Here is a 27,263-nt window from a genome sequence, read left to right as displayed (position 1 = left end):
AGGACAGGCTGAAAGTCAGGGGAGGTGCAGGACGGAGGTTTCGTTTGCATACTTTGGTTAATGAACAGCTGGTGTGGGTGGGGGGGTGGGCAGTGGGGAAATGTAATGTGTGTGTGTGTCTGTGAGAGAGAGAGAGAGCAGGAGAAGCTCTGAAACAGTTCATTATCTCCTATTATTCTCTGCCTGGCCAGGGGTGACAGCACAGTGATAACACCAGGGATATTTAGACCAGAGTAGCAGCACCACCCAAAGCAAATGCTGCACAAACACACACACACAAAAACACACATAACAAATCACACAATGTCTGTTTGAGCCGACATACTGCACTGTGCATTGACTCGACTGTATTTAGCTAATTACTTAATTGTTACAATATGCCCATCATATGGGTCTATATGATACTCTATATTATTGTTATTATTATATAGTATATAATACATTGTAATATTTTTTGACTCTGTCATTTTCCTGTCTAATTATACTGAAGTTTGTGATTTTATACCTTTCTTGGAGTAATTCTTCCCTAAAGCTATGAGAGAGGGATTGAACTTTTTTCTTTGTATGCAGGTAAAGGCCAGATTGGGTCCTGGTCTATTTTCTATGGGTGTGAAAATTGATATCCTTGCATTTTATCTGTCAAAAAGTTTGAGCTCAAAATATTTGACTATGTGGCTGTAACACATGACTTGCATAACTTACCAAGCCCAGTAACAAAAGGCATGACTCAGTGTGTTCTCATGTTTTAAACTCTTAACAGATGCCACCTTTTTTGTGCATAAGCCCAAATATAATGTACCCAAAATAAAAAAAGGTTACTGTTTGTCAACTCTTTTGGGCATTGTCACAACCCTGGTCTCCTTTGAAAGTTAACTCCTTAAATTTTTCAACCAAAAAGTCAGAATGAGTAGAAGAGATACTGAACTGAACTTAAGTTACAGTGGCACAAGTCTGAACCAATTCTGTGTCATCTGCCACTGTAGTGATATACGGATCCTAAACTGCTTTGCACAGATAGAGTCAGGAGACTTAAAGCTTTCAAAAGATGTATCATTTGTCAAGTCTGTGTGAAGATTGTGTCCAGTAAAACACGCCTAAATTAGCGCTACCAAGGCCAAACTGTCGCATGGGTGCGACGGTGTACTTCAAAGGGTTAATAACTTTCCTGATAATTTCCAAAAAGGCAAATCAGGCCACTTGTGTCATAAAAGAAGTTGACAAAGTTTGCACTGGGAGAACCTGATGTGTCCTCACAATGGCAGATATTTTCACTTCTTTAAAAAAAAAAATGACATGATGAGAGAAGATTTGTTCGGATGGAGAGTTTAGACAGATGTTTCTCCCCTTTCGCACTGTCTCAATCTGCCTCTGTACACTCGTCAATTATATGCTGTACTCATACTGACCTTTCAAAAGAAATCCATGGTACTAACAGATTTACTGTTACAGCCTGTCATTCTCTTGCCCTTATGTTAGTGGCTTGCAAATTCCTGTCTTTTTCAAATTTTCTGGGTTTCATTTTCTGTAGTGCTTTATGCCGTCATGTCACCAACAGCAGTGAGAAATGGCCATGAGTGGTTTTTTTTTTGTTTTTTTGTTTTGTTTTAAGTTGAAGAAGGGAGGCTTGGTTTTTATCCTGTCATACTATCAAATGCAAAGTGGAACTTGTCAAAATGCATGCAAACATGAAATGACAAAGACTGGACTGAACTGTTAAATGATTAAACAAGGCCTCGTAGCTTTGCAACCAGTTTCCAGTAAGAAAATCCTGATATTTTGAGAGCACAACGCTCCTGGTGTACATGAAATTCAAATGATGAAGAAATGCAAAAACAGACGTTCCTCAGCCAGGCGCAGATTTATGTGCTTTCAAACAAGGTACATTTTCTACCCACATCACATCCCCGTGCGCATCAAACCGATCTCACCTCCAATATTCATCTTTAATGTTCAGCTAAGATCGTTCATCGTATTCATGATGGCTTAAGATTTGAAGGTTTATTCATATATTTACTCTCTATGTCTCTCCAGGAGGGATAATAAAGTAGTATTGATTGATTGATTGATACACAGGTCACCAGGGTTAGTGCTAAGTCTGCTATAGTGACACTATAGCTTTTTTTTCTTCTCTCTCTTTACTTAGGGCTTGGAGGCAATAACCTAAGGCATCACTATCAACAGTCCAATCCTTCAATGGAGTTATTTCATGCACAGTTGATTTTATGTAAATTGATTGACACCTTGGAAGGGGGGCAGTGTCTGCTTTTCACCGAGTCATAACTCTTACCTCTCAAAGGTGGGAAGAGGGAAAGAGAGAGGGACAAAGGAGTGAAGGTAGAGAGGTAGAGTAGTGTAGTAAGTGTGGCCTTGTAAAAGAAAAAGGAAAGAAAGGGAGGGAAGAAGACAGGAGAAGAGATGAAAAACATGATGCATTGTTAACATTTACTTTACTTTGACCCTTCTTCAGACAGATGAAAAAGAGGCTCCAATCATCCTATTTACACGATAAATAAATTCCAAATCCAGGCTGTTTTTAATTGCAAATGGGAGCTCGCAGGGACCTTCTTCCTCCCTGAGCTGTAGGAACTGCGCACGCCAACATCTACCTTCCTCTGGAAACCCTCACACAGTCAATTATGGTAATGAATTGTCAATAAATATAAAAATTTAATATGGTCCTGCTTACTGTGAGTGGCAGCTAAGGACTTGCCTCCCAGACAAATGTGCTGCGGCTGCAGATATGAAGTGCACTTGGAAAAGGAGTGTGCGAGTGTGTGTTTGTGTGTGTTTGAATGGGTGGGTCAGAACTAAAGAAGATGGGTTTAATCGAAATCTATTTATCTATCTATCTTTTTGTCATGTCTCAGCATGTTTTTTTTTTTTTTTTTTTTAAAAGAGAGAAGTCAAATCTCGCAGGTCTAGTCAGTCAGATGTGAACTCTCATGCCCTCTATACGTCTACAGCATGTTGTCACATAATATGGTTAAAATGTTGAAAATCTTTTGCCTGCAGCCGTTGTTGTTTTTACACATCCACCAGTGCCCCCCCGACAGACAGACCAAAGCGTTTGACTCCATGTTGAGACTGCGGTATAATACAGTATATATTAAGTCTGTTGCATCCAAACAGAACGTTATCTTTTTAGCTGGCTAGACTAGATACCCTACAGGTTGCTAACATCTGAACATTGAATGCAACATCCATGAATCGAGGAAAGACTGTCTCATTGCATTCTCTGTGTAGATTATACTAGTGGTCAAAAACGCCACAGTGTAACTTTAATCCAAGGGTATTTTCTGACCTCAGAGCAGTTCTGTTTGTGCTTGAACACCTTCTTACATTCCTCTCTCCCTACCTATTCCAGGTGGACTATGCAGTGATAGCTTCACAGGCGGGAGCCACCCTCAACAACCTGTTGAGCCACGCCCAGGAGCTGGTGGCCAAATTGCGCTCCCTGCAACTCGACCAACGGGAGTTCGTCTGCCTCAAGTTCCTGGTCCTCTTCAGCCTGGGTGAGTCTCTGAAGCTCTAATGTTTCTTATTTTGGTTTTTGGTTTTTGGTTTTTGTTATGATGCAAATCCAAAGACCTACTTGCCCCTTTAGACTGCAGGAACTTTCGCAGGTAAATGCTTTAGGAGAGGATGAAGACCTGGTACTGGTAAAAGATCTATAGGAGGGAGGGGGATTAGGGGGAAAGGAAGGAAGAAGGGAAGTGGGAGGGGAGGAAGGAAAGGACCAGTGGTCTGGAAGGGACAAAAGAGAAAGTGAGGGAGAGAGGAAGGAAGTAGGGGAGGTATGGTCCTCTTCCAACAAAGAAAGGGAGAAGGCAAGCTGTTACACATAACTGTGCAAATTAAGTTTCCTTTTATGCAATACAACTCTAAATAAATGCTCATAAGTTTAGGTCCATATATTTTTTTGGCTGAGACATTCACCACAGACAGGTATGCTTTCTAACTATTTGCTTTCTAACTATATCTCATACGTATAAAACTATCATTGGGAGTGGCAGCAGCAAATTCCACTCATTTGGTCCTTCTGTATCTCTTCTCCTTTGAGGTTAACAAACTACTATTGAGAAAGGGGTACATCAATATGAGTTGGTAATCTAAAATTAATATGAACAATTTACATTTTTGGAATTTGGCTGTTGCTCTCTAGTTGTGTAACATGGGGGAAACTTTAGTAGAATAACCATCACTCCCTGGATCACTAAGATTAGATGTGATGAATCATTATGTTTACAGGATGTGTGATCATGTACAGTATGACTGAGAACCATGAACTGAGTAAGTGAGCAAGAAACAAGGGAGGAGGAGAACTGGGTGGTTGAAAATAAGGGCATGGGCCAGTGAGGATGGGGAGTTGGAAGGGAATGGGAGGGATTTTTTTTTTTCAAAGTGGACTTTTAGGTTTTCCCTCTCTGATTGAGTTTTAGATGATTGTAAAGGAAAGGGGGGAGTTGGGGGGCATAGAGATCAACTGAGGAGGGGAGAAGGGAGGAAGGAACGAATGAGAGAGAGGAGATAGGAAGATGGTGAAGTGGGAGAGAGTTGGAACTGGTGAGAAGCATTGGAGATAGAAAGGTGGGAGGGAGCCAAGCCCATGGGATTAGGGAAGGGATGAAGAGAGGGGTAACACTGGTGTGTGTGTGTGTGTGTGTGTGTGTGTGTTTGTGTTCAGATCCCAAATCTGCTCTCCACTCTCTAAGCCGAGGTCAGACATTGCCAGGAGACTGTCACCTCTGTCTCTTTCCCTAATGATGTTAAGGTAGCTTCAGTCAACCTGTCCCCTCTATGGCACTGAGAGCAACAAATGATGAATATTTTCTTTAGCTACCCCTCCCTCCATCCATCTGTAACCCACAAGGGTCATGCTTTCACTTCTTTACCTCCTCTAAACAAAGAAAGAGGGACTAATGAACTGCTTGGCAACGCGCACACACAGACACACACTGAGGTAATCAGGCAGGATTAATGTTTGTGTTAGTGTTGTTTGTGGTACAGCGAATAAAAAGGGTGGGATGAGGTGGATTGCAGTGGGGCTTTGGAGTGTGTATGTCTGTGTGCATGGATATGTTTGTTTGTGTGTGGTTTCTTATAGGGCAGGGATGTTGCTGGGGCTCAGGGTCTAAATAATTTGGCAGAAACATCATCCATAATGAAAGGCTCACCTGAGGGATATGTATCGCCCCCGGCAGTGCCTGTTCTCCGGCGTTGCCCAGGCCTCCTGCAAAAGAAACCCGGCACAGACACCGTAGAGCTAGCTGAGGGGATCAGTGTTAGAGGAGGTGAAGGTGGTATTGGTGGGGAGAGGATGAGGGATAGGGAGGGGCCTGAGCAACGTAAAGCCAGGAGATTTAGAAATGATTTGATTAATATCACACACAGCTGAACAGAGACGTGCATGTGTGTGTGTGTATGTGTGTGATTGGCTGTGAGAGGGCTGAGATACATACTTTTACCTGGGGGAATGTGCATAATGTGCGTGGCAGTGGGAAAGCAGGTGTGTATTCATGCATCTGTGTGTATGTTTAGACAGCTGCCTGTGCCCTACTAGCAGAGCCAATTAATAAGGATTGTAGTGAAATGAGGCATGAAAGTAGCTCTGCACTGACTGCTGAACTAAAAGATTAGACTCTCCCTCTTTATTATCTTTATTTCATCCTTAAAACCGGTCACTGTAGGTTAATATACAATAAATGCCTGTATTTATTATGCAAGGTTTGATACTGTGTTCTGCTTTACTGCTATTGTCTTACTTACTGTGACAATGCAACTCTTATCACAGATACTGCATGAATACGTCTGAGGAAATAGTAACACTACTATCACTATTACAACTGTTGCTAAAACTTGTACAACTACTACTAATACTTTAATCATTGCTACTATGATTATTACAAAGAATTACATCCATATTGATACTACTGCACCTTTACAATTTATATCCAGTGCCAACACACCGTGCCACTGCTGAAAGTAGTGTGTCATTTATGTAGCAAGGCAGAAAGCAAAGAGGTGGAGACCGGATGTCCCATCACAGACCTAACGTTCGCCTCTTAATTAACTGTAACCACCATCTTTCTCTAGCCTTAACTGAATGTTTAATTTGCCTAACTTTAGACATACTAAGCCATACTTTTATGTGGCATAAGAATGAACCTACCCCAACTTTAACCATACCACAGTTGCCATGCGCAGATATTTTGTAGAAAGCAAGAATTTTAAAAAGATTGGAATTGGACTGTCATTCAACATAATCTGTGGTTTTTGCAGAATTATCTCATATCGATGCTCCTGTCTGGCAATGGGGTTGTATCACTTATACTATGACTGCGCTAAAAGTATTAGTAGTACCCCTACTACAACTAGTTCTCCCATGTGAGTCTTGGAGGTAGTAATGCAGCCTGTAATTAGTCCCTCTTTCTACCTGCCTCTTTTTCTTCACCTATAATTCTGTTTGTGACTTGCTTTTACTCAATATTTCTACCTCTATTTTCGAGGCCTCTCTTTCTCCATCTCTCCTTCTATGGATGGACAATCAGTCACTTCCTCCCTGCCAGAAGAGCACTTAGTTAAGCCAGTTGTCGATGAAGACAGGGATATAGATGTCACTCCAGCTGAGGGGAGACACTTGTCTTTATGTCTTTATTTTTATATTTTCTTTCTCCCTCTCTTCATCTATCTCGTTCTATCGCTCTCTCTCTCTGTCCCCTGCCATTCTTTTCCCATTGTAAGTGAAGTCTTTCGACCTCTATCAAGGAGGAGATTATCACTCTTAGAGCATTGATCTCTTAAGTGTTTGTAGGACTGTGAGGAATGATCGTGTGTGTTGGGTGTTGAGCAAGAGACACACAAAACGGCAAGAGAGAGAGAGAGTGAGGGCTGCTTGGGTCAGAGTTCAGGAAAAGATTACTATGAGTTGTTGTCTGGTGTCAGAGCACTCTTAATGGGTCTTTGATTTTCTTTAAAAGGCTTAAAGGCCTAATAGAAAGACTGACAGGTTGTTGTATATATGACCAGGTGACAGAGCAGTGCCAGAGGTGAGGAATGGGTCACAAGTTCAAAGCTGAGTAAAGTGAAAAAAAAAAGACTCAACTATTCCAACCTTAGGGGGAATTAACTACCAACTTCACTGGCGGATATGTTCAGTAGAAATCTGAGTTTGTACAAGGCAGCTCTCGGCTATAAAGTTACAGAGGAAAAACACTTTGTTTCAAGAAACGAAAGAAAGGAAAAAGAGTGTGCTTCCTAAAATTAGTGAATTCTTTGATATTTTGCAGCTTCAAACCTGCTTAAAACCCTTCAGTGTACCATAGTCAGTGGCAAAGGAAAAACTGATCAACTTTAACCAAAAATCATGCACATGTATCCCTGATGCATGCCAACACACAGACAGTTTCCATACTGGCGAAGCAGACTCAGTGACAGAGTTCAAACAGTGTTCAGCCAGCAACCAGTTAACCCAGCTCGGCCGGTCAGACCCCATCCGGGGTAATTGGGTGAGACAGGTGCTGCCAGTCCTTGTCAGCTGAGAGGAGAACCAGAGTAGCTGCCAGACCAGCGTGGGGTAGTACACGCTCCCAGTGGAGAGAGCACATTTGTGGACATAGCCTCAAATAATGTCCCAACATTGGGTGCCTTTAGCAGAAACAAAGGCATTGAGAAGCTGTCAAAGAACAGAATTTGGTTTGTTAAATGGTTGGTTAAAATGATAAACCGTTTAGGATCTTAAAATAATGAACTACAAAAAAATATCAGTTTCCCCATCCAATTAATGCCATGAAATAAATACTGAAACATGCTGAAATGATGTGTAATGTTGGCTGTTCTTTTGATTCCAGTTCAGTGATGAGAAATCAGTGTCCATTTCTGAGAAACCAAGACAGCTAGTCACTCAAGAGCTGCCTCAGCACCACATTAGCTGTCTGTCAAGTGATCAGTCAGAATCTGAGGCTGGAGTTCAGAGACAACCACCCATCCATCCCTCCTGCCCTCCATTCCTCACCATCCATTCAGCCCTCTGCTTTGCTTTCTCTTATTGCTCTGCCCTTTCGCTATCTTTTTTTTTACATCTATCTTTGTACACCTTGATCTATCACAACTACATCTCACATCCACCTCTATCCCTTCTCGTTTGTCTTCACCCACATCTGAACTGCCTTTATCTCTTTATTCCTCCTTCACTGTTTTTTCCCCATTCCCTTGTTCCTACTTAAAATGTCATAATTAGAGTCATTTAAACTTCATCTGCACTTTCCTCTTAAACGATGTAAAGTTATTATTATTGTATAAATGTATAATATAGAACTAAATTCCACTTTATTATTGATCAGTGTTTTATAGCAGGTTCCAATCTTGTGTTCTGAGTTTCGCTGCATTTAGATTATGTCTTCAAATATTAATAAGCGAGACCTTGACATTTTTTCTGCTCTCTCACGAGTTTGTAGCCTACAAGTCTCTCTGTCACCTGACAGCTTGGCTTGTCCTGAAACTGGTTCAGAACAAGTCCTTTTCTTCCTTCATTTCTTTCTTAAACTCTTGAATCATTTGCACCTTCTTTACTTTCTTCATGTTTCTCCCTCTCTTCTGTCTCCTCTCTCCTCATCCCCTCATCCAGTCTCGGAAAATATAAAAAGCCTCAGTTTTAAAGAAAAATCTGACAGTGCATCAAGGGGTACTCAACCTTGTAGTGTTACCTACAGTAGTTGTGGAGTAACAACTCAACGTGTTTGGGAATACAGGTAATGAGCTGTGGAGTTATTTTACTGTAAAACAGCAATAAAGCTTTTAAACTGAATGGTTAAAACAATGCTATGAAAAAAATAACTTTACGCCCACTTAAGGCCTCATAACTAACTACTTTGTGGTCTTTCTTTTGACAGTCTACTATTTTCGAAAGCGATGTCATATGTCCTTACATTGAACTCCGATTCACGCTCTGCCTGATGAAAGCGGCTCCTGAAGTCTGCCGGTTAGCTTGAACACGAGGGGTGCATTTGTCTTAACTCCCGCAAAGTATGAAGGGGTGTCGGGTTGATAGTCACTCCGTGTTAGCAGGATGGCGCTGTCATGGAGATGCAGGTGTAAACTCTGCCTAAATGTTATTTCAAAATTTGAGAGGTGGGTAAAGGGCATTTGTGTGCCATTAGCCCCCACTACAGCCCAGCTTCCTACTCTTCCTCAAGTCCTGCACCCTCCTATACATCTATGCTAGGACGTGTCTCTTATTAGTATGTTTAGCGCACCACACACTGAAGACTCTTTCTGTTTTGTGCACTGCGAGGTCAGACCCCAATCTGCTGACAACAACACAAACACAGCAAACGTGATTAACCTTGATGAAAAAAGACAAGCATTATCACTCTCTCTATTTCTCTATCAGACAGTATTGGTCTCTCCACACAATGAGAGAAAAAAACACACACGCACACACACACACACACATAATTCCCAGACATAATTAAGCAACAGCCGAGGCTGCTCAGAATCAATGCCCTGATCCCTGGCCAGCAAGCAGGGAAGCTGGCTAATTCATGTACACCGCTCCCCCCTCTCCTTCCATAAAGCCTGGCAAATATTCATTTCCTGAAACGAACCGAATCATTTAGAATTCGGTCGGGGATTGATTAACATTGGAAGGCGGCGACTGTTCAATATTTACACCCATTGAGACCAATGTAAGGGCCAAATAATGAGGCATACAACTGGCACAGTTCTTTTACACTTTAATTAAAGAGCAATATAATAAGAACATTTTTGCCCTTTTTTGTGCTGCTTGCTTTGTGTGAGAGCCAAGCTTTCTGCTGGGCTGTAAGTGAGCAGAATGGAGTCATCATGTGTACCTTTGACCCGATCAATATACAAATAAAGTATGGTCAGTGTGTGTATGCGTTGTCAGGCTCTGGCCTACGGGAAACTTTGACTCAACAGGAATTGTGGCCGTCTTTTCCTGCCCTGAAGAGGGACCAGGAAACAGGATTAGTCAATATAGCATTTATTTTCCAGAACTGAGACAGTGTTGCTTAAATGGAGCTCAGTTAAAATGACAGACAAAATGTAGCTTATTCACTTTAACCTTTACTGCAAGTACAGGTGCCAACTGTAAAACAAACAATTACAAATAACTTACAGACACTCCTAACTCAAAGAAACAGCAGAAATAAAAGACTACCCAACCCTACATCTCCCAAGGCTACTATTAAGCAGTACATTTGATCATTTACAATATATTAGTAGAATTATGACTTTAGTACAAGTCTTGTTGTGGGGTCAAAAATCTGTTCACATTAAAGACTCATATCCCATCTGGGAACAAAACCAGGTCCCCACAAGGTAACACATGTATTTTAGAATTGAGATATATTATAAAGACTCATAAAACTAATTATAATCAGTTAGGATTTAGGGAAATATACTGAGTTTAAGGCAGTACATGTGATTTGGTGATATGTCGACACTTTGCTTGTAAGAGGACATTGCACCAACCCTCAGAAGTGTTTGTGTGTCCCACAAATTACAGACTCAGTGACTGGATTGGCGAAATGACAGCAGTAATGGAAAATACAGTAGTGGTGATTGCAGTTGGGCTAAGACTATAAATGTATGTATAAGGTTCATAAAGTGCAATCCATGCACGGAGCAACGGCATCTAGTGCTTTTTCATCACTCTGTTTTGAAGCTTGCTGAAGTGCTCAGCAAACATGTGCTGACTGAAAAGTAATGGACTCTCATCTACTTTTCAAACAAAATTTTTTTCAACCCCATCAGCTTCCTTCGAGCATCATTTTAACGTAGGAAACAAACAAAACAAAACAAAAAAAAATCGCTCAAACTTTGTCTCTGACAGAGCCAAACCCAATTAATCATGTTTGAATGTCCTGACTTTTCTTTCATTTTCTTTCATCCCATCAGGAGTAGGTGGGAGTGTGCCCTAAAGCAATGAACCTAATACTTCTGCCTATTTTCTGTCAATTTCATTCTAAGAAATCTAACATGACAAGCGCTGGGCTCCTGACGCCGGCTGCCACTTTGTAGGGAATTCCATGTAATGAGGCTGCCTAAAAGGCTTTCAGACTTTATCAAGCAATAAAAGCTCCAGGTCTCCAGCTCGCCACTATTACCTTCCAATACTGCAAGCTGTTGGCATTATGCAGCAGTTGCGAGCAGTTGTGGCGGTGGCAAGGATATTGAGGATCACTGACTCTCACCCCTGACCTGAGTCTCCCTTTAGCATCAGTCCTATATCTCGCCTGAGATACCTTACAGTTTTCTGATGGATTTCGACATTCCCCAGATTATCTCCGAACTATCTTTCGAATTTACAGCTCAAGCTTGCCCTTTTTTCTTCTCTTTTTAGGTCTTATCACATTCTTACCAGGATTTATATGGTGATTATGTTGACAATGGTCTTTATCTGGTTTCAAACAAGGCCAGTTATCAGAGGGTAAAACAGCACAATAGGGGGGGTTGTTTGGACGGGATTTGTAAAGAGCCTGGTATTAAACTCCTAAGTGATAAATAAGTGATAAGACAAAAAAAGCCACATCATTGTTGTTCTACATCGAGGACCTGGTAGATAGAGAGCATAGTCTAGTCTACTACTCAGGATGGTGACATAATTAAACATATTTATGGGGATTTAATAATCCTGTAAACCACGGTAAAGAAAGAATAGACAGCAGACACAATGTCTCACATATAAAAATATAGATATGTTGTATTAAATATCCCGGCCTCCAAAGACTTGAGAGCCATGCCAAGTCATGCCATGTATACTGCACATGTAGGTGAACAGCCTCCTATATTAACAAAAAAATGGAGGATGAGAAAACTTTTAGGGATTTTAGCTATTAGTTACCTACATCATTTGTTTATTTTCCATAGTTCAGAGAGAACGTTAATGTGAAACCAGAGTATATTCCTCTAAAATCTTGAATTGTCTAAATAATGACGACTGTCTTAGTATGATGGAGTTCTAGTGGCTCAAGTGTATCAAGATGGAACCACAGAGAGCTGCTTTTCAAATGTAGTTATAAAGTATACATTTTCATTCTCACTCTGTAATGTCAAGAAAGTGTTGTTATTGCAAGAACTTCATAATGAGCAAACAAAAAAATGGAGTAACAATACTATTTTGTTTGAACAAGCACTATCAGTGCACGAGCAAAATAAATCCAAAACGTGCATTTATCACAACAGAGTGAACTCCTGCAACAGAGTGATACAGCAGTAGCAAATTCTCTCACCATCTACCAGTAGTGTTGCAAGAGTTACAGTAATCTCTCTAGCCCTGCACTTCTGCCTGAATACGGTGGCGGCTGCATGGTGGCAGTAGGATTTAATACACTTTGACTCACTGCCCCAGCCAAAGCAATACAGGACATATCCCCTAAACTTCTGCTCCCCTCCATCAATACACTCACTAACTACCCTAGCAGTGAGAACAACCAGACAAATGCTCCTGTAAAAGTTTTTTTTTTTTACAAAAAGAAAAAAAAACCTCCCCTCTACATCCCTCTCTGCTCTTCTCTTCCACTCCCGTGTGGGGTGATTTAAGATGGGCAAGCTATGGAGAAACTGTTGCCCCCCCCCCCTCTCATTTTCCCTCTCCCTTGGCCTTATTACAGGCTGTCAGTTTATTATAAAACATTAGGAAAGCAGAGGGACACTTGCAGTTACTGTCCTATCGATTGGCAGGGATAGATTCTGTGATTTAGAGTCAGCCTCTGCTCGCACCCTCCACATTCTTGGTCTCCTATTAAGGCACCAGCGCTTTGCTTTGGCTATTGATGTCTCAACATTAACAGTTACAAGCTGCTACAGAAAATCAATGCTCAACTTTTATTACCGGGTGTATAACGCAGAGGACCTCCCACCAGCTGATACTTAGCAGTCAAGAGGAGGCGCCGATGGTCCGCCCGGCGCGTCAGGTGTTTTCTAATTGATATCTGCAGTAATATCAATCATGCGCAGTGCATATGGGGGCTTTCAGGGGCCGGTTGAGGGCCTTGGAGCTTAGGGGTACAGCATGGGAAGGTATAGCTCTCCAAACAAATTAGCACATGCTTGGAAATATCAGCCTCTGTGCCTGGACAGAGGCTCGAAAGTGAGAGTGTAAGACAGGCAGAGCAGTTTTAATCTGAATTTCTCACGCTGAATAGATTTCCCAAAAATACAAAGTGCCACACATCTGCACTTCTCTCAAATCTCTTTGAACACCTCCAGTGTCCTCAAAAACACACACATACAGCACACCACCTAAATGGCATCAAGTTAAAATAACAATCGATCCCCTCAACCAACAGCACCAACCAGCCATCCGTCCATCATCAGTATCAACCTGGATGTGTGTGTGTGTTGTTACAGAGAATCTAAACCCAGGTAGTGTGGATCTAGAGCGGCTGAGGCCTCTCAAACATTTATGAGGGGCTACAGAGCTGCAGTACGGCAGCCCTTCTGGGACAAACAGCCCCCGGTTCTGTACTCTCAATCCCGATCAATGGAACTCAAGTTCATTACACACACTTTTCAGCCGAACAGTGGCAACTGACCCCCCCCAATAGTCAAGCAGCCCACCACTGGGGCTGTATTACACTTGCTTGTTTACGTGACTGCGTGTGAAGGGGAACACAGGGGCAGGGAGTGTGCATCGTGTGTGTGTGTGTGTGTGTGTGTGTGTGTGTGTGTGTGTGTGTGTGTGTGTGTGTGTGTGTGTGTGTGTGTGTGTGTGTGTGTGTGTGTGTGTGTGTGTGTGTGTGAGAACAGGGGCTGCTCCCAGTGGCCGGCGCTAGAGGTTATCATTATGTACAGGTCAGTCTGCTGCAATGCTAATGCTAATGCATTCTCAGCGGCCACAGCTCAGGTCCCAGTGCTGTGCTAGCTAGGTAGCTACTCCTCTCCAATTAAGGGCTGAGGGATGTCTGTTTGGGGTAGGGAGGACAGGCCTGGGCTAGCCGGGGCCCTGTGGAGAACAAGCTAACATTAGTCGAGGAAAACAGATTCAGAGAACAAATTGTGCATGCACTGGAGTGCCGCAGAAAATCCCACTCTTGATTTGAATGATTTGTTGATTTGTTGTCATCTAGTCTCTGGCTTTGATTTCAAGCAGCCTGATAATTGTTTAGATGGTGCATTTGCTTTTATTCTACATCGTGTAACTTTACTGATATCACACTGACCCAAATGGCTTCAAAGTGTCCGTACAAACTATGTTTAAGTTTGCTCATGGTAAACGGTACCGTCTATTAATGCAACTGGCAGTATGTTAACAGCCATTTCAACCATTGTGACTGTCTTCTTGAGTCAAAAAGCATTATCTCAAGATGAAAACTGTGTGTATTTTTTGCAGTGGTGCATGACAGCAGGAAAAGAGCAACTGCCGCAGTCATACAGCGTATCGATCAGACCGCCTGCCTCGACCTTACTTAAACATTACATACAAACAGCAGCAAAGAGTTACACAACCCTTCCTATGGAGCTGTCTCAACCAGTGATCGCTCTTTCCTGGTTGTGTTTTTCTTTCATTTCCTTGCTCTTATGCACTCTAGGAAGCTGTCCCGGAAAAACACATAAACACATACATGTGTGCACATTTTCTGCACACACACATGCACAGATACAGTATATATACATCAAGTAAATATACATAATGATGTAACCCAGATACTCATGTAACACACACACTATAGGATCTAGGCTTAAGGGCGGTGCTGTGGCCCCTCAGTCTTTAAGTGTGTCTTGGGTAAAATGTTCGAAAATATAAATGCAATAAGATGGACCCCCACCTTTACAAATCCACCTTGTCAATCATTTGTAAAGTTGTAAATGTGAAAGGCAGCCCTTCACTCCTTCAATCTACAGTATGTCTCAGCAGGAGCTACAGTATTACTGCTGTGACTGTCATTTCAACAGCAAAAACAAATCTTTATGATAAGACATTTATGGCAGCTATAGTACATGCTGTGTCATTAGTGTTAATCATTGGACAATCATTACTATGGAAAAATGACAGACATAGACTTGGATTTGGAATGAGCTCACAGTTGTAATGCTTGAGCAAGATAAAAGGTGGTGGTGACGCACTAAGCTATTTGAAAAGATTCCCATTTAGGAAACTAATTAAAAATCATCACTTTGTTGTTCAAAAATGTTTCCAAAGTCTGTAAAATATGGCCTGTTTTTGTCAAAAGGCAAAAGGAATGAATCTCACTATTTCTCACTGATATCTGACCGACTTTTTACCCTTGCGAGCTGGAATCACAGCACTGCCAGGCATGTGGATTGTCAGCCATTGTGTTCCTGTGTGAATGTCTACACTGCAGAGGCATGTGTTTCAAATATGGTGGTGGTAAGCTATATGGTAGTCAGGAGGCAGCTATAAGATTATACACCCTCTTCTCCTTGCTCTTTGAGCTTGTGTGTGTGTGTGTGTGTGTGTGTGTGTGTGTGTGTGTGTCTGCGTGTTTGTGTATATGTCTTTGGACAATGTGGTTATAAGATACTCCTGGCAGGGCAGAGAACAGCAGAGCTTTAAGGTGATGTGTGTGCATGCTGTGACTTGTGTGTGTGTGTGTGTGTGTAACCAGAGACAGTGATTAAATGTTTTAAAGCACAGATGATCCAACAGGTGCTCTGGCTCGCTGTCTCTCGTTCTCCCACCCCTTCTCGCTTTCTCTCTCTCTCTGTCTCTCTCTCTCTGCATTGAGCCCCCACCCACCCTGTGACCCAACACCCCCACTCCTGAACCATCACAGCCCCTTTCTTGTCTCTTCATTCTTCTCCTAGAGGATATTTTAAGCAACAAAGCCCTGTGAGTCCACTGTCTTACACGCATAGACACATACACGTTGAGCATAGCTATTCCTTGTACTGCATTTGAAAAAAAGGGGGGAAAAAAAATCATAGTGCAATGGAAACATTTAGAGCTGCTGGCAAATGTTAGAAACAAGGGTCAGGGGAGAGCCAACACATGTTGAAACACAGGAGGGCATTAATCAATCCGCCTTCTCTTCACACACACAAACCTACAGAATACACCCTTATGTTATTACAAAATAATGCTATGTAATGTAAGGAATATCCCCTGGCGCTACCAGCCATTTGCCATGCCAACTCTTGGTCTGTGCAAGCTGCCTAAGTGCATACATTTGTACTTGAGTGCCACCTGGCACTGATATCCAAAGCTACTGTTGGCATTACAATGTAAGCCTGTAAATTCTTACAGTGCTCAGTAATGAGAAGTTCCTGTCTGACACATGGACAGTGAGCAGAGCAGCCTTAAAATGAAGCATCACAGCTTCATTTAAGGCAAATATGTGATGACAGAGAATAAACGGGTATGAGATTTTCCAAGCTGTTTCAACCAATTTCGCTCATTACACTGTTAAACAGTTTGGGCATAAGACGGATTCTTCACTAACTGGTCAAGTTACCATCCCGTGAATCAGGAAAGCAATCAAACTGATGAAACTCCCAAACCACAGTGGATGCAGAACACAAACAGACACCCACAACCACAGACAGACACACTCCACAATATCTTTTTATTAAACAAGCATTTTTGTGGTTTATCCTCAAAATTACTCATTTCCTCTAATTTCCTTGTATTGTGTATTTGAAAGACCTAACATTTGGCATAGTAGAAAGATCCAGTTAAACCCCAGTTCTCTAAATCAAGTCCAGCTTTGAAAGGCAGTGTGCAAACATGTCATCTTACATTAGCCCTTACAGCCACTGCCATCCAGTAGGTTCGAATAAATTAAACCCCAATTTGCACTTAAGTTCACTCCACTTGTCACATGACAGGAGCCGAAAATCACACAGAGAACAAAGAAGTTAAAAGAAGGTGTGGAAAACAAGGGGCACACTCTCTCTTTAGTCAGCACTCTACCTGCTGGCTCCCATCATCAAATGAGAATTAACGAAAGGAGAAGGGAGAGAATGGGGTAGATGTGAAAAGAGAGTGCAGGAGAGAGAAAGGAGTGAAAGAGAGACAGAGAGGGGGGGAAAATTACGCTATGGATTAACTGTCTTTCATGCTGAAAATATACATCCCCAGGCGCTTGGCGCTGAATTATTAATTCAAATTTGTCAGAGAAAGAATGAGAGAAATCTATTGACGGGGAGACGGGCCCTTTAATGGTCTCATTAAAGGGGAGGCTTCCCACACCAGGCACCTTCTGTACTGCTGCAGGAGTTTTCAGGTTAGTGGAGGGTTGGAGGGGTGTACTTGACCCCCCAATGATTTTCTGTCACTTTATCATAAACAAGAAAGGTTGACATGCCCCTTCATTCCCCATGCCCTCCCACCACCACCAAACAAACCCCGTGTGTAATTAGCCAAGGGGTTCAAAAGTGCACTGAATGTAAACAAGGTTCACATGCATGCATTGATACAGACAGACACAGCAACAGCACACACACACACACACACACACACACACACACACACACACACACACACACACACACACACTTACAGGTACTAAGAAGCGAGAGGTGATTTTTACAAGAGCTTGAAGAGTCACCCAGGTACAGCCATGTTTATTTCTAATTCATTTGAATTTTTTTTTTACCCCGTTTCACCACTCCGTAGATCATTTCCACAGATTACGGCAAACACAGTGGCTTTTGGTTTAGATCGCCGTCCATTAGATTTGCACCTGTCAGTTGTATGTTAGTGTCATTAGCTGCATATGGGTACATGACTAGGAGCTGTTTTGGTGAAGGGGGTTAACTGTCCATCCAATCCAGACGGCATTAGGAAGGTGAGAGAGCAGGGACCCGTGGGTGCACTGCGCTGTCCGAGGTCGGCTCATTGAAAGGCATTTGGTTCTGCCTCCAGGGGGGGTAAGAAGGGGGCCATATGAAGAGGAGGGTGGAGGTCTAGAGGGACCATATAGGACTAAGCACTAGGTTCATTGCTGATTCAAGTCTCTCAGTATCCTTCTGGCAAATGATTTTTCTAATGCTGAGACAATGTGTTTTTTTTTCCCCCCAGCAATATGATTTTTATCCCAGCGAGTCCCCATCTTATCAGAAATGAAAGGCAGCAAATGAGGCCAGTAAAAAAATATTTAAAGACAAAAATATTTTAAGCAACAACACAGAACTAAGAAAAAAAAAAAATCACTGAACTATTAAACAAGCAAAACTTTTTTGACTGTTGTTTTCAGTTAAAAAACATTTACATTTTTTACTTACAAACTGCCAGGTCACTGGGTTGTCTCCAACCACAGTTTGAGTTTATTATTTACAATTATTGATTGATCTAGCGATTGTTTTTTTCAAGTAATTGATTGATCATTTAGTTCATAGCGTGTCCAATTTTACATCCTTAAATTAATTATTTCATCCAACCAACAGTCCAAAAGCAAAAGATATTCAGATATTTTAAACCATATAAAACAGAGAAGCAGAAAATCCTAATGTGAGATGCTAGAATCAGAAAATATTTGGCTAGTTTGCTTGAAAAATGACTTTAACTGATCGTTTATTACAATTGTTGTGATTGCTTTTCTGATGAACACTAACAGCGGGTAACTCACACATCATGAGTTAATCAAACAAAAAACAAACAAGATAATAACAAGTAATACATAGCGTTCTATGTCAGAAAGTCTGAACTATCCCTTTAATACTTATTGCCACTGATATTAACCTCTGTGGCTGCGCCCATCTGTTGAAGACCTCAAAGTCCACAATAACCGAGCAACAGACGGGACCAACTGATACATGTAAATTTGTTTTCCCCTTCACCTCAGGATAAATCCCCAGCACCTTCCAGTCAGCATAGGCAATGAGAGAAGCTTGTCTCCTTCCTGCCCGGAGTGCCTTTTCTGTTGTTTATTTTATCAGACCTAAGGCACTTTTCCCTTCCTCTCAATATCTCTCGACCTCTCTCCATCGTCCCGCCGAGCCCACCGACCCGTCCTTGGGCGACAGAACTGAACTAGCCGCTACCTGTTTAGCTTAACAACAATAGCAATGTTGTCGACAGAGTTTTCGATTTGACTTAATATATCCCCAACTGGATCGTACCTGCTTAATTCTCTTTCATAGCTGCATGGCGTTTGGCCCCATGTGTGGCTAAAGGGAGGGTTTGATGAGTTGGCGGACAAATTAAGCCTTCATGCTTTATTCTGACATGCTGCCAATAGCCCGTCCCCTTTGGTGGCCTGTTTCTAGGAACTGTGAGTGAGTTATTATTATGCATTGTTTGCGCAGAGGATATTTGGCCTCTGGACATTGGGCTCTATGTTAGCTTGAGGGCATGTAACTACAGTATGTTACTGTATGCTGGTGATATAAAGGGTCATTTTCCAAGATGAAGGGTCACAGTTCAGGGCTTAATTGGCCCTTCGTTAAATGAGCAAAAAAATTAATGAGAGTAAAGGATACTTCCAGAGATCCCTTAAGCCCGTTAGATACAGAAGAAAAGGAGATTCAAGCCTAGCTATGGCCGACTGGTGCTCTATAAACCAAAGATGGGACTCTGCACCAAGGGGTATACAAGCAAAGTACGCAAATGCTTAAATATCATTTAAACCTACTTCATAATGAAATGAAATCAGTCACATGAAAGCCAAAATCACGAAAAAAAAAAGAAAGAAAAAGACTGGACGAGGCATTTAACCCTAACCTAACCTCATCTTATCCATAGCCTAAGGACATCAGTATGCTCCAACCAAAGGGCTTGTCAGATGGTTCAACAGCATCGGAAACCTCTAGCCCCGCACCTTTCCCATGTCAGAATAAGGGGCCTGTGTCCATCAGTTTCTGTCACTTTATGAACTTGACAATCAGACGAGCTCGCCTACAGCACGCAGTGATTATTTGGATGAGAAAGTAAGCAGGTATTTATCTTTTCTCTCCAGCTCTCATTTTTCTTCATTTACACAACTATTTGTCACTTTTTGCATGTACACATGGGTGCAACACCACCCTTTTGAATAAACTCTCGCCTTTCAACATGTCATATGTACTACTTTAGGGTTTTTTTGTTAATATGTACCTGGCTTGCTCTTGTATCCTGCGATAGGATAGTTGTGATGTTTTTTATCCTATTAGCCTTTGGTGTATCAAGTCTGAAAGAACCCCCATTAAATGTTAAGAAGCATACAACTCCAGTTCTATACCCGTTTTTTTTTTTTTTTTTAACTCGCCTTTAACATGGAGGCATCGTATCAGAGGAAGGGAATTCCCCAAATGGGACTTGGAGGAAAACAAGGAAGTTGAGAGCCCCAGGGAGCAGGGAAACGAGAACTGCAATACTCTAATGGGGAAGCAGAGCCTCCTGTAGAGGAAAAAGAAAAAAAAAAACACACTTCCACGTGAAATGCTGTCAGTGGACTGTTTTTATGGGAGCTCAGGTGACTGTGTGTGTAGATGCAGTGTTTTCGTCTGTGTACTTCATGACTTCATGGTGGTTTGAGGGGAAAATGGTGGGTAAAAAAAAAGGCAGCATGTTGCTTTTCTCCAATACAAAGCACAGCTTACATATCAGGACAGTGCACCATAACTCAGATAACAGCCTACTTTAAGTGATACCATTGACCATGCGGCCATTGCCCCCTGCCACATGAACTTTATTTGCTTTGATTGGCTTTGCTGCCCTGTTTTTTAACGCCACCCACACACACAAACATACGGACACAATCCCCAATTGAACACGTAGCTCTACATGTCGCTTGTTGTAGGCAGTAAGTCCTTAGTCTTCACGTGGTCCTTTCAGAGTCAAAGGTTATTAGGTTCTCCTCTTTCAACGCCCCGTCACTGATTGAAGCCAAGCTGCGAGGCAGATTAATAATGAGTAAAATAGCAGAGGACAGTGTTGACTTGATAACAATCCAGTAGGGTGCAATAAAGAGGTCTTGGCCTGGACGCACCGCTGCTGTAGTAAAAGGTGCCTCAGCTTTGATAGGCTCATATAAACGCCTATGAAAGTCCCTATTGGAAGAGGCGAGCCTCTGAATCCCACCTATACAGGAAGTGACCAGTTTGTCTTTCACTCACGTTTAATTGGGCAAGTTTACTGACTACTTGACTCAATAACTGTTTATGACCGTGGAGTTTTATGTGTTGTTTTTGGACCCGGCAGGAAACATATGTTGTGAACTTTGAAAGGCAGAGTGAATTGGCAGCATGTGACTGAGAGTTTTATTGATTGTGGCACTAAAACTGTAATTGTTAGAAAACATGGTGTTATTTTGCCATATATAACCGGCAGCCTTAGAGCAGTGTCTTACATTAAGAAAAGAGGTGACTGGGAACTGGTGTAAGTTTTACGTGGAAATGGCATGATCGTGTGGAGTGGGGAAGAGATCGACCTTTAGGTGAATTCCCAACTTCTACAAAAACACCTGTATGTCACATTTTCTTTCATATTTCTCATTAAACAAGAACAAAACTTGCTTGAAAACTCAAAAACGTGAAACTTAATACAATTTTATCCCAAAAGTTGTTTTACAGGATGGATACACTTTAACCCAACACCAACAATTACAACTTGTCCTATGAAGACATATTTTGGATTATTACAACTGCGTTTTACTATGTTGTCATTCATTATCTGTTTATACACCTACTTCCACTTATGGGTGCCCAGATAAGGAGTTACAATTGTTGTCAAATACATCAATTAACACATTGTTATTCTAATACATGTGTACACTTATAAATGCCTAACAAGGGGGGGGTTAAAGTGTTACCTAATTGACTAAATCCAAGCAAATAAAACTAAACTCTTGATGTGGCAAACAAGAAATTATTTGTGTGCAAATCAATTTTCTGTATTTGAAGTTTTTGACTTTTTGTATTCAGATGTTGGCTTACACCATGTGCTGATATATAGAAGCATCAGTCTTACACACCCAGGCTCTATCGCCAGACTGCTTCAGTGTACAATGCAGTGCTTTTCCACCTCTTTGGCTTCTTACGGCCATAAACAGTGTGACGCCTGCTTGCTTTTGCAATGAACAGTGAACTTTGACACCGAGTGATGTTTTTAGTTTTTTCTCACCACAGTGTCCACTGTGAGGCATCACTGAGATCACAGTAAAATAATGGAGCGAGTATTTGCATGAGTGAGTGTTTAAATGCATGTGTAAGTCCCTGGAGCAGGTTGATTGTAAGGGGCGGTCAAAGAGTGTAAAAACATATGCAGATACTCTCACTCACACACACACACACACACACACACACACACACACACACACACACACACTTTCACAGCACAGAGCAGATCTTGTCTAATTAAAAAGCACAGCGGTGATTTCAGGGGTTCTGTGAGAGAGAGAATGAATCTGTGTGTGTGTATGTATGTGTGTGTGTGTGTGTGTGTGTGTGTGTACTTTCCCATTAGGTCGCTGGCTTCAGCATGATCGCCCGTCAAATGAAACAATGTATTCTGCGGGACCTCAGGGTTTCCATTTGAGTATTCGGACGCGGCGCTGCATTGAACTGTGGTTGTTTTATGTGAAAAAAAGTTGATAATTAGTCCCACAGTGACTGAACGATGAGATGTAGAGAGAGAGAGAGAGAGAGAGAGAGAGAGAGAGAGAGAGAGAGAGAGAGAGGGCAGGAGGAGGGGGGATGGGGGGCGTTGAAGGAAGAGCAGAGAGCGCTTAGCATGTTTAATACTCCGACCTGACACTGTCTGGAAACCATTAATCAATTGGGGTTTTGTTTTTTTTGTTTTTTCAATTTCCCACTAACTCTTCTCCCTCCCTCCACACCCCTGTCTTGCCTTTGAATGATCAGTAAATTCTAATCAGTCTAGTTGTCTGATTTGATAAACCAAAAAATTAAGAAAAAAATCCTCTTCAACCTGAGTTGTTTTTTTTTTTTTTTTCTGGTTCTTCAATTGTCCACTGGCTTTTCCAGTCGGGAGCAGATTTCAAGCTATTGTCATTTGTGCTTTTTATTTTTCCCTTTTTGGAAGCCCTGATTCATTATTTTTCCAAAAGGGGCTCCGGTAATAATTAGCAATTAAAATGCTGTATTTTGCCTCACTTTCCCCTAATTAGCTTGACAGAGACATTGGATACTAATTCTCTGTAGTTTCCCCCCCATTATCCACACATACACCCATCAAACTCCCCTCCACATGCATACACACTCGTGCAGACACACACAAACACAGACAAATCTTTCTGAGAAACCATGGCAACACCTCACGTCTTTGCTGTGATCCGGGCTCACCTTGTCATGTTTCTGCACATTTAACCACCTCAAACTCAGAAGAGGTTCTCACATCCCTGAACTGATTATTAAGCAGCATGAGATGTTTGTTATCGACAGTGTCTGTACTGCAGAGAACACTTGTTCTTTCTCATATTACTTTATATTAGAATAATTACAGACTAAATTTTTTTCATGTCCAAATGTCATGTTTTGCAAAACTACGTCTGAGCAACCTCACTATCCTTAATACATACTGTGCTAGACAGAATTTTGCTGTTTCAAATTCCAAATTTTATTCCCCGAACACAATCTAATCAATGTTCAGATTTCTCTTTGGCCTTGAATTTGAAGCTTTTGCCCTGTAATCTACGGTCCAGAATTCAAAGTGCTAACTGTGGTTGGACAGTATGGCTCTCAGCAAGACTAAAATGACTTTATGGCAGAAATGATTCTGCTCACAAACAAATATTGTATTCCAAAAAGTCATTTATTAGTCAGCAGCAGGGGTGTAGATACCACCAAATACACTGAGGTCATATCTTATGTATTTTTTTCTGGAAAAACAAACAAACAAACATCCTAGTTTATTTGCAGTTTAAATTCTACATATCACGATTTACATATTCAGACTCAGTACAGTTACATTTGACTCCTTTAACGTCAACAATAATGAAAGAACTAGAGCTGGGCATTGCCAACGGATGATACCTTTATGGTTAGTTACAGCGGGGAATATAAGCACATTGTGACCCTATTATTTTTTTCATTTAGCAAAATATATGCTCAGTGCAGGTTTGCATATATCAAATGTAGTCCAGTAGTCTTAAATCAGTAAAGAGCTGATAAAAGAAGCCTAAGAATCACATTTTTTGAGACTTTTCAGTATGTTGCTGTGGAGACTTTTTAGTCAGTTCACAGGATGTACAGTGTTTAGGCTCAATACCCAGCACTATAAAGCACTCAGTATTTCCTCACCAGAATGTCATTCTTGGCAGCATGGAGAAGGCTTTGACACAGCATTTACAGCATTTAACTTAGTAAATACGACGAATATGAATACATTTTAAAAAAAAACAGAGGTGAGGGGAAATGCAGTGGAGGGATGTGGACTCTTCTAAAATCCTGACTATAACCCTCATCGGCAACATGCGCAAAACAGTTCTCCCCAATTTTCAGCAACTTTCTGAGCAACTCAGAAACTTTTCTCTCCATGTCATTGCTATGTTTCATTTGTTTCATGTGAAGATGAAAACAAGCCCCCCTTGCTGAACTGTGTAGGATGTCTGTGTGTGTTAAAGCCCAAAGCCCACACTCTACTGGGTTAGCTTATGTAAGGCTATATTAATGCTTCTCAGTGGGGTTGATGGTGTGAAAGCTGCTTCAGGAGTCCGATAGGGGGGTCAGACAGCTGAGTGGCAGCAGGAAAAAGCACATGTCATGTTTGTTTGGAGGCTCCTTTGTCACAGGCCACACCCCCCCTCCCTTTTCCTGCCCTCCTCTTGGCCTTATTTAGTCCCCCGCCGCGTCACCCAGAGGTCAGGGTGAGCACGCACACGCTACACGCCAGCTCACACATGCACAGGGAACACAAGAGCAGACAGACACACACACACACACACACACACACACACACACACACACGTGCATACAGATTGTAATAGCATGATAGAGTGCATCATAGATGGAAGTGCCTTGAAGGACCTGCTTCTCATTCTCTAGACCTCATTAGCTGCTGATTTATCTCCGCCTCCTTCCTCCTAATGCTCTTGGGTGGGTGGATGGGGTGTGTGCGTGTGTGCATGTGCGTAGAACAGGGGTACTGTCTCAGAGAAATAAATGTGTATGTGTGTGTATTTCCATGGATTAGCATCTGTGTGTGTGAGATCTAGACACAGGGACTCTGTCGTTCCACATTAGTCCACCGTGAGCACACTCAACCTGGGGTCAAACAAATTAATAAAAGATCACACACACACACGGAGCTACTATCTGTTTAAATATTCTGCAGGCCTGTGCATCCTAATCATGACAAGTACACACAGTGCTCTGCTCCACCATTATCCATTTAGCAAATTTTTGTCTTGTCTTGCAATAATCTGCTCAAACCTCCAGTGAGCTTATTATTGTCAAGGAAAAGTGCTTATAGCTGCTCAGAAAGGTAGAATTTTGGAAAGATGCAAATGCATTTTGCACAAGGAATTAATAGTGAAAAATAGACTTACCACCAAGAGGAATCCCTGCACTTTTATTGCACTCTTCAGTTTGAGTTTTGACTGCTTTTCATGACACTGATGCTTTTTAAAAAACATATCTTTGGCCTTTTTCAGTAATAATAACAACATGTTGTGTTTTGTTATGATAAAGAGGATGGTGAAGGCGTTAGGTTAAGGAGCAGCTGTGGTGCTAATATGGCTGTAACTCTGCCCTACATTATTCATTGACTCCTGGGGAATGAGTCTCTCAGGAGGAAAACTTTTTTTTTTTTTTCTTGCTTTTACCTGATTCCCCTTTACATCACAGTCTCAGGAGACGATTCAGAGGAAGAAAAGAAGAGGGAGGGAGGAATATTTCGTCATGCGGTGCATTTTGAAGTCCCCTTTAAAGTAGAAAAGCGCCACAATCAAAGAATTCAACTTGTAACACTGTCCCCTAATAAACGAGAATTAATTACTCTAACCTTTATGCGTCTGTAATATAAACCATCATAACCGCTCGATTTGTCTTCAGATTTAGGAGACAAATCGAATATAAAAACTACCTTGTATTAAATTGTAGTGGTTGCTTTGAAGCAGTTTGACTTGTAATTTGAGATTACATAAGACATAACAGGCTGGTGATATTTGGTTTTTTAGCTGGTAGCTAATTTAGCAAAGCAGATGGTGTCAATTAACCCTTCAACATGATGCCTTCTGCCACGAGAGTTTCTACCAGTGAGAGAAACTAGAGTTAGTGGCCCATTTTCTCTCTGCCTTTATATTCTGTCAGCGCTCTACTGTTGTCATATCTATCAAAGGGAAAACAGACCCACAAAAAAACCTTAAAAAAAAGAAACCAAACCAAAAATTTGGTTCTTGTGTGAGAACTGGGGGTTTCTATTTCTTCCACTATTTAGACATGTTGTGATTGTCATTACCTGTCTTCATACTTCCCCACATTCCCCACAGAGATTGTCAAAATGTCAACTTATCCAACCTTTCTCTTGCCTCCTCCTGTAGATGTGAAGAACCTGGAGAACTTCCACCTTGTAGAAAGCGTCCAGGAGCAGGTCAACGCAGCACTGCTGGACTACGTCATGTGTAATTACCCACAGCAAACGGACAAGTTTGGCCAGCTGCTCCTCCGGCTGCCCGAGATCCGAGCCATCAGCCTGCAGGCCGAAGAATACCTTTACTACAAACACCTGAATGGTGACGTGCCCTGCAACAACCTGCTTATTGAAATGCTACACGCCAAGAGAGCTTAGGAGAGGACTGTGCTTCCCATAATGCAGCTGTGCATCCTGAGAGTTTGGCTGCAGCCCAAAAAACTCCAAATAATGAACTTCCAGCTCATACTTGACTGCATAATCACCTGGAGGACGGAGAGCAGAGTGTGTTAGAAACTCTTGTTTATACTGAACTCATGCTGATGTTCAAGTTACAACTTGAAGTACAGATCTGGACAAACACACGTGCACAAAGACTGATAATGTGCAGAGAAAAACAGCATATGGATCCCTTTATTCTAAAAAAAAAAAAAAATTAACAAAAAATAAATAAATAAATAAAAAAGTCTGAAAGAAAAGCCGCTTCTCCTCAACCACACAGAAAAAAAGGAAAAAGAAGAACACTTGAAACTTACACTGCATTTGACACTACCAGATGGTATCTAACCGTCTGTACGAGCAAAGACTATCAAGACTGGCAGGCAGCAACTTAAAGAATTAACAACCCTTGAGTGTTTTAGCACTGGTGACACTGTGAGAGGCTTTTTGTGCTGAGAAAGGAAGCTGAGTAACACCGGCCATCTTTCAGACAGCTTCGTGACCAGAGCTGTGGCTGATTTTGGTCACTACTCCTCCGGTGTACCCTCTCACT

General features: G+C 41.7%; 1 protein-coding gene across 2 annotated transcripts in view; it reads left to right on the top strand.

Moving 5' to 3' along the window:
- Nucleotides 1–26,887, top strand: part of nr5a2 (nuclear receptor subfamily 5, group A, member 2) — a 70,155-nt gene extending 43,268 nt beyond the window's left edge. For both annotated transcript variants that reach the window (XM_040129315.1, XM_040129314.1), the window contains exons 6-7: nucleotides 3,365–3,512; nucleotides 26,403–26,887. In XM_040129315.1, coding sequence (XP_039985249.1) covers nucleotides 3,365–3,512; nucleotides 26,403–26,650 — 396 coding nt within the window. In that variant the 3' untranslated portion in view covers nucleotides 26,651–26,887. The remainder of the gene's footprint in view (nucleotides 1–3,364; nucleotides 3,513–26,402) is intronic.
- The last annotated feature ends 376 nt before the right edge of the window (nucleotides 26,888–27,263 follow it).

Source organism: Xiphias gladius, chromosome 6 (assembly GCF_016859285.1).
Source record: "Xiphias gladius isolate SHS-SW01 ecotype Sanya breed wild chromosome 6, ASM1685928v1, whole genome shotgun sequence".
In the NCBI taxonomy this organism is placed as follows: Eukaryota; Metazoa; Chordata; class Actinopteri; order Istiophoriformes; family Xiphiidae; genus Xiphias; species Xiphias gladius.
The sequence above is the reverse complement of the archived record's forward strand: the minus strand, read 5'-3'. Positions and strand labels throughout refer to the sequence as shown.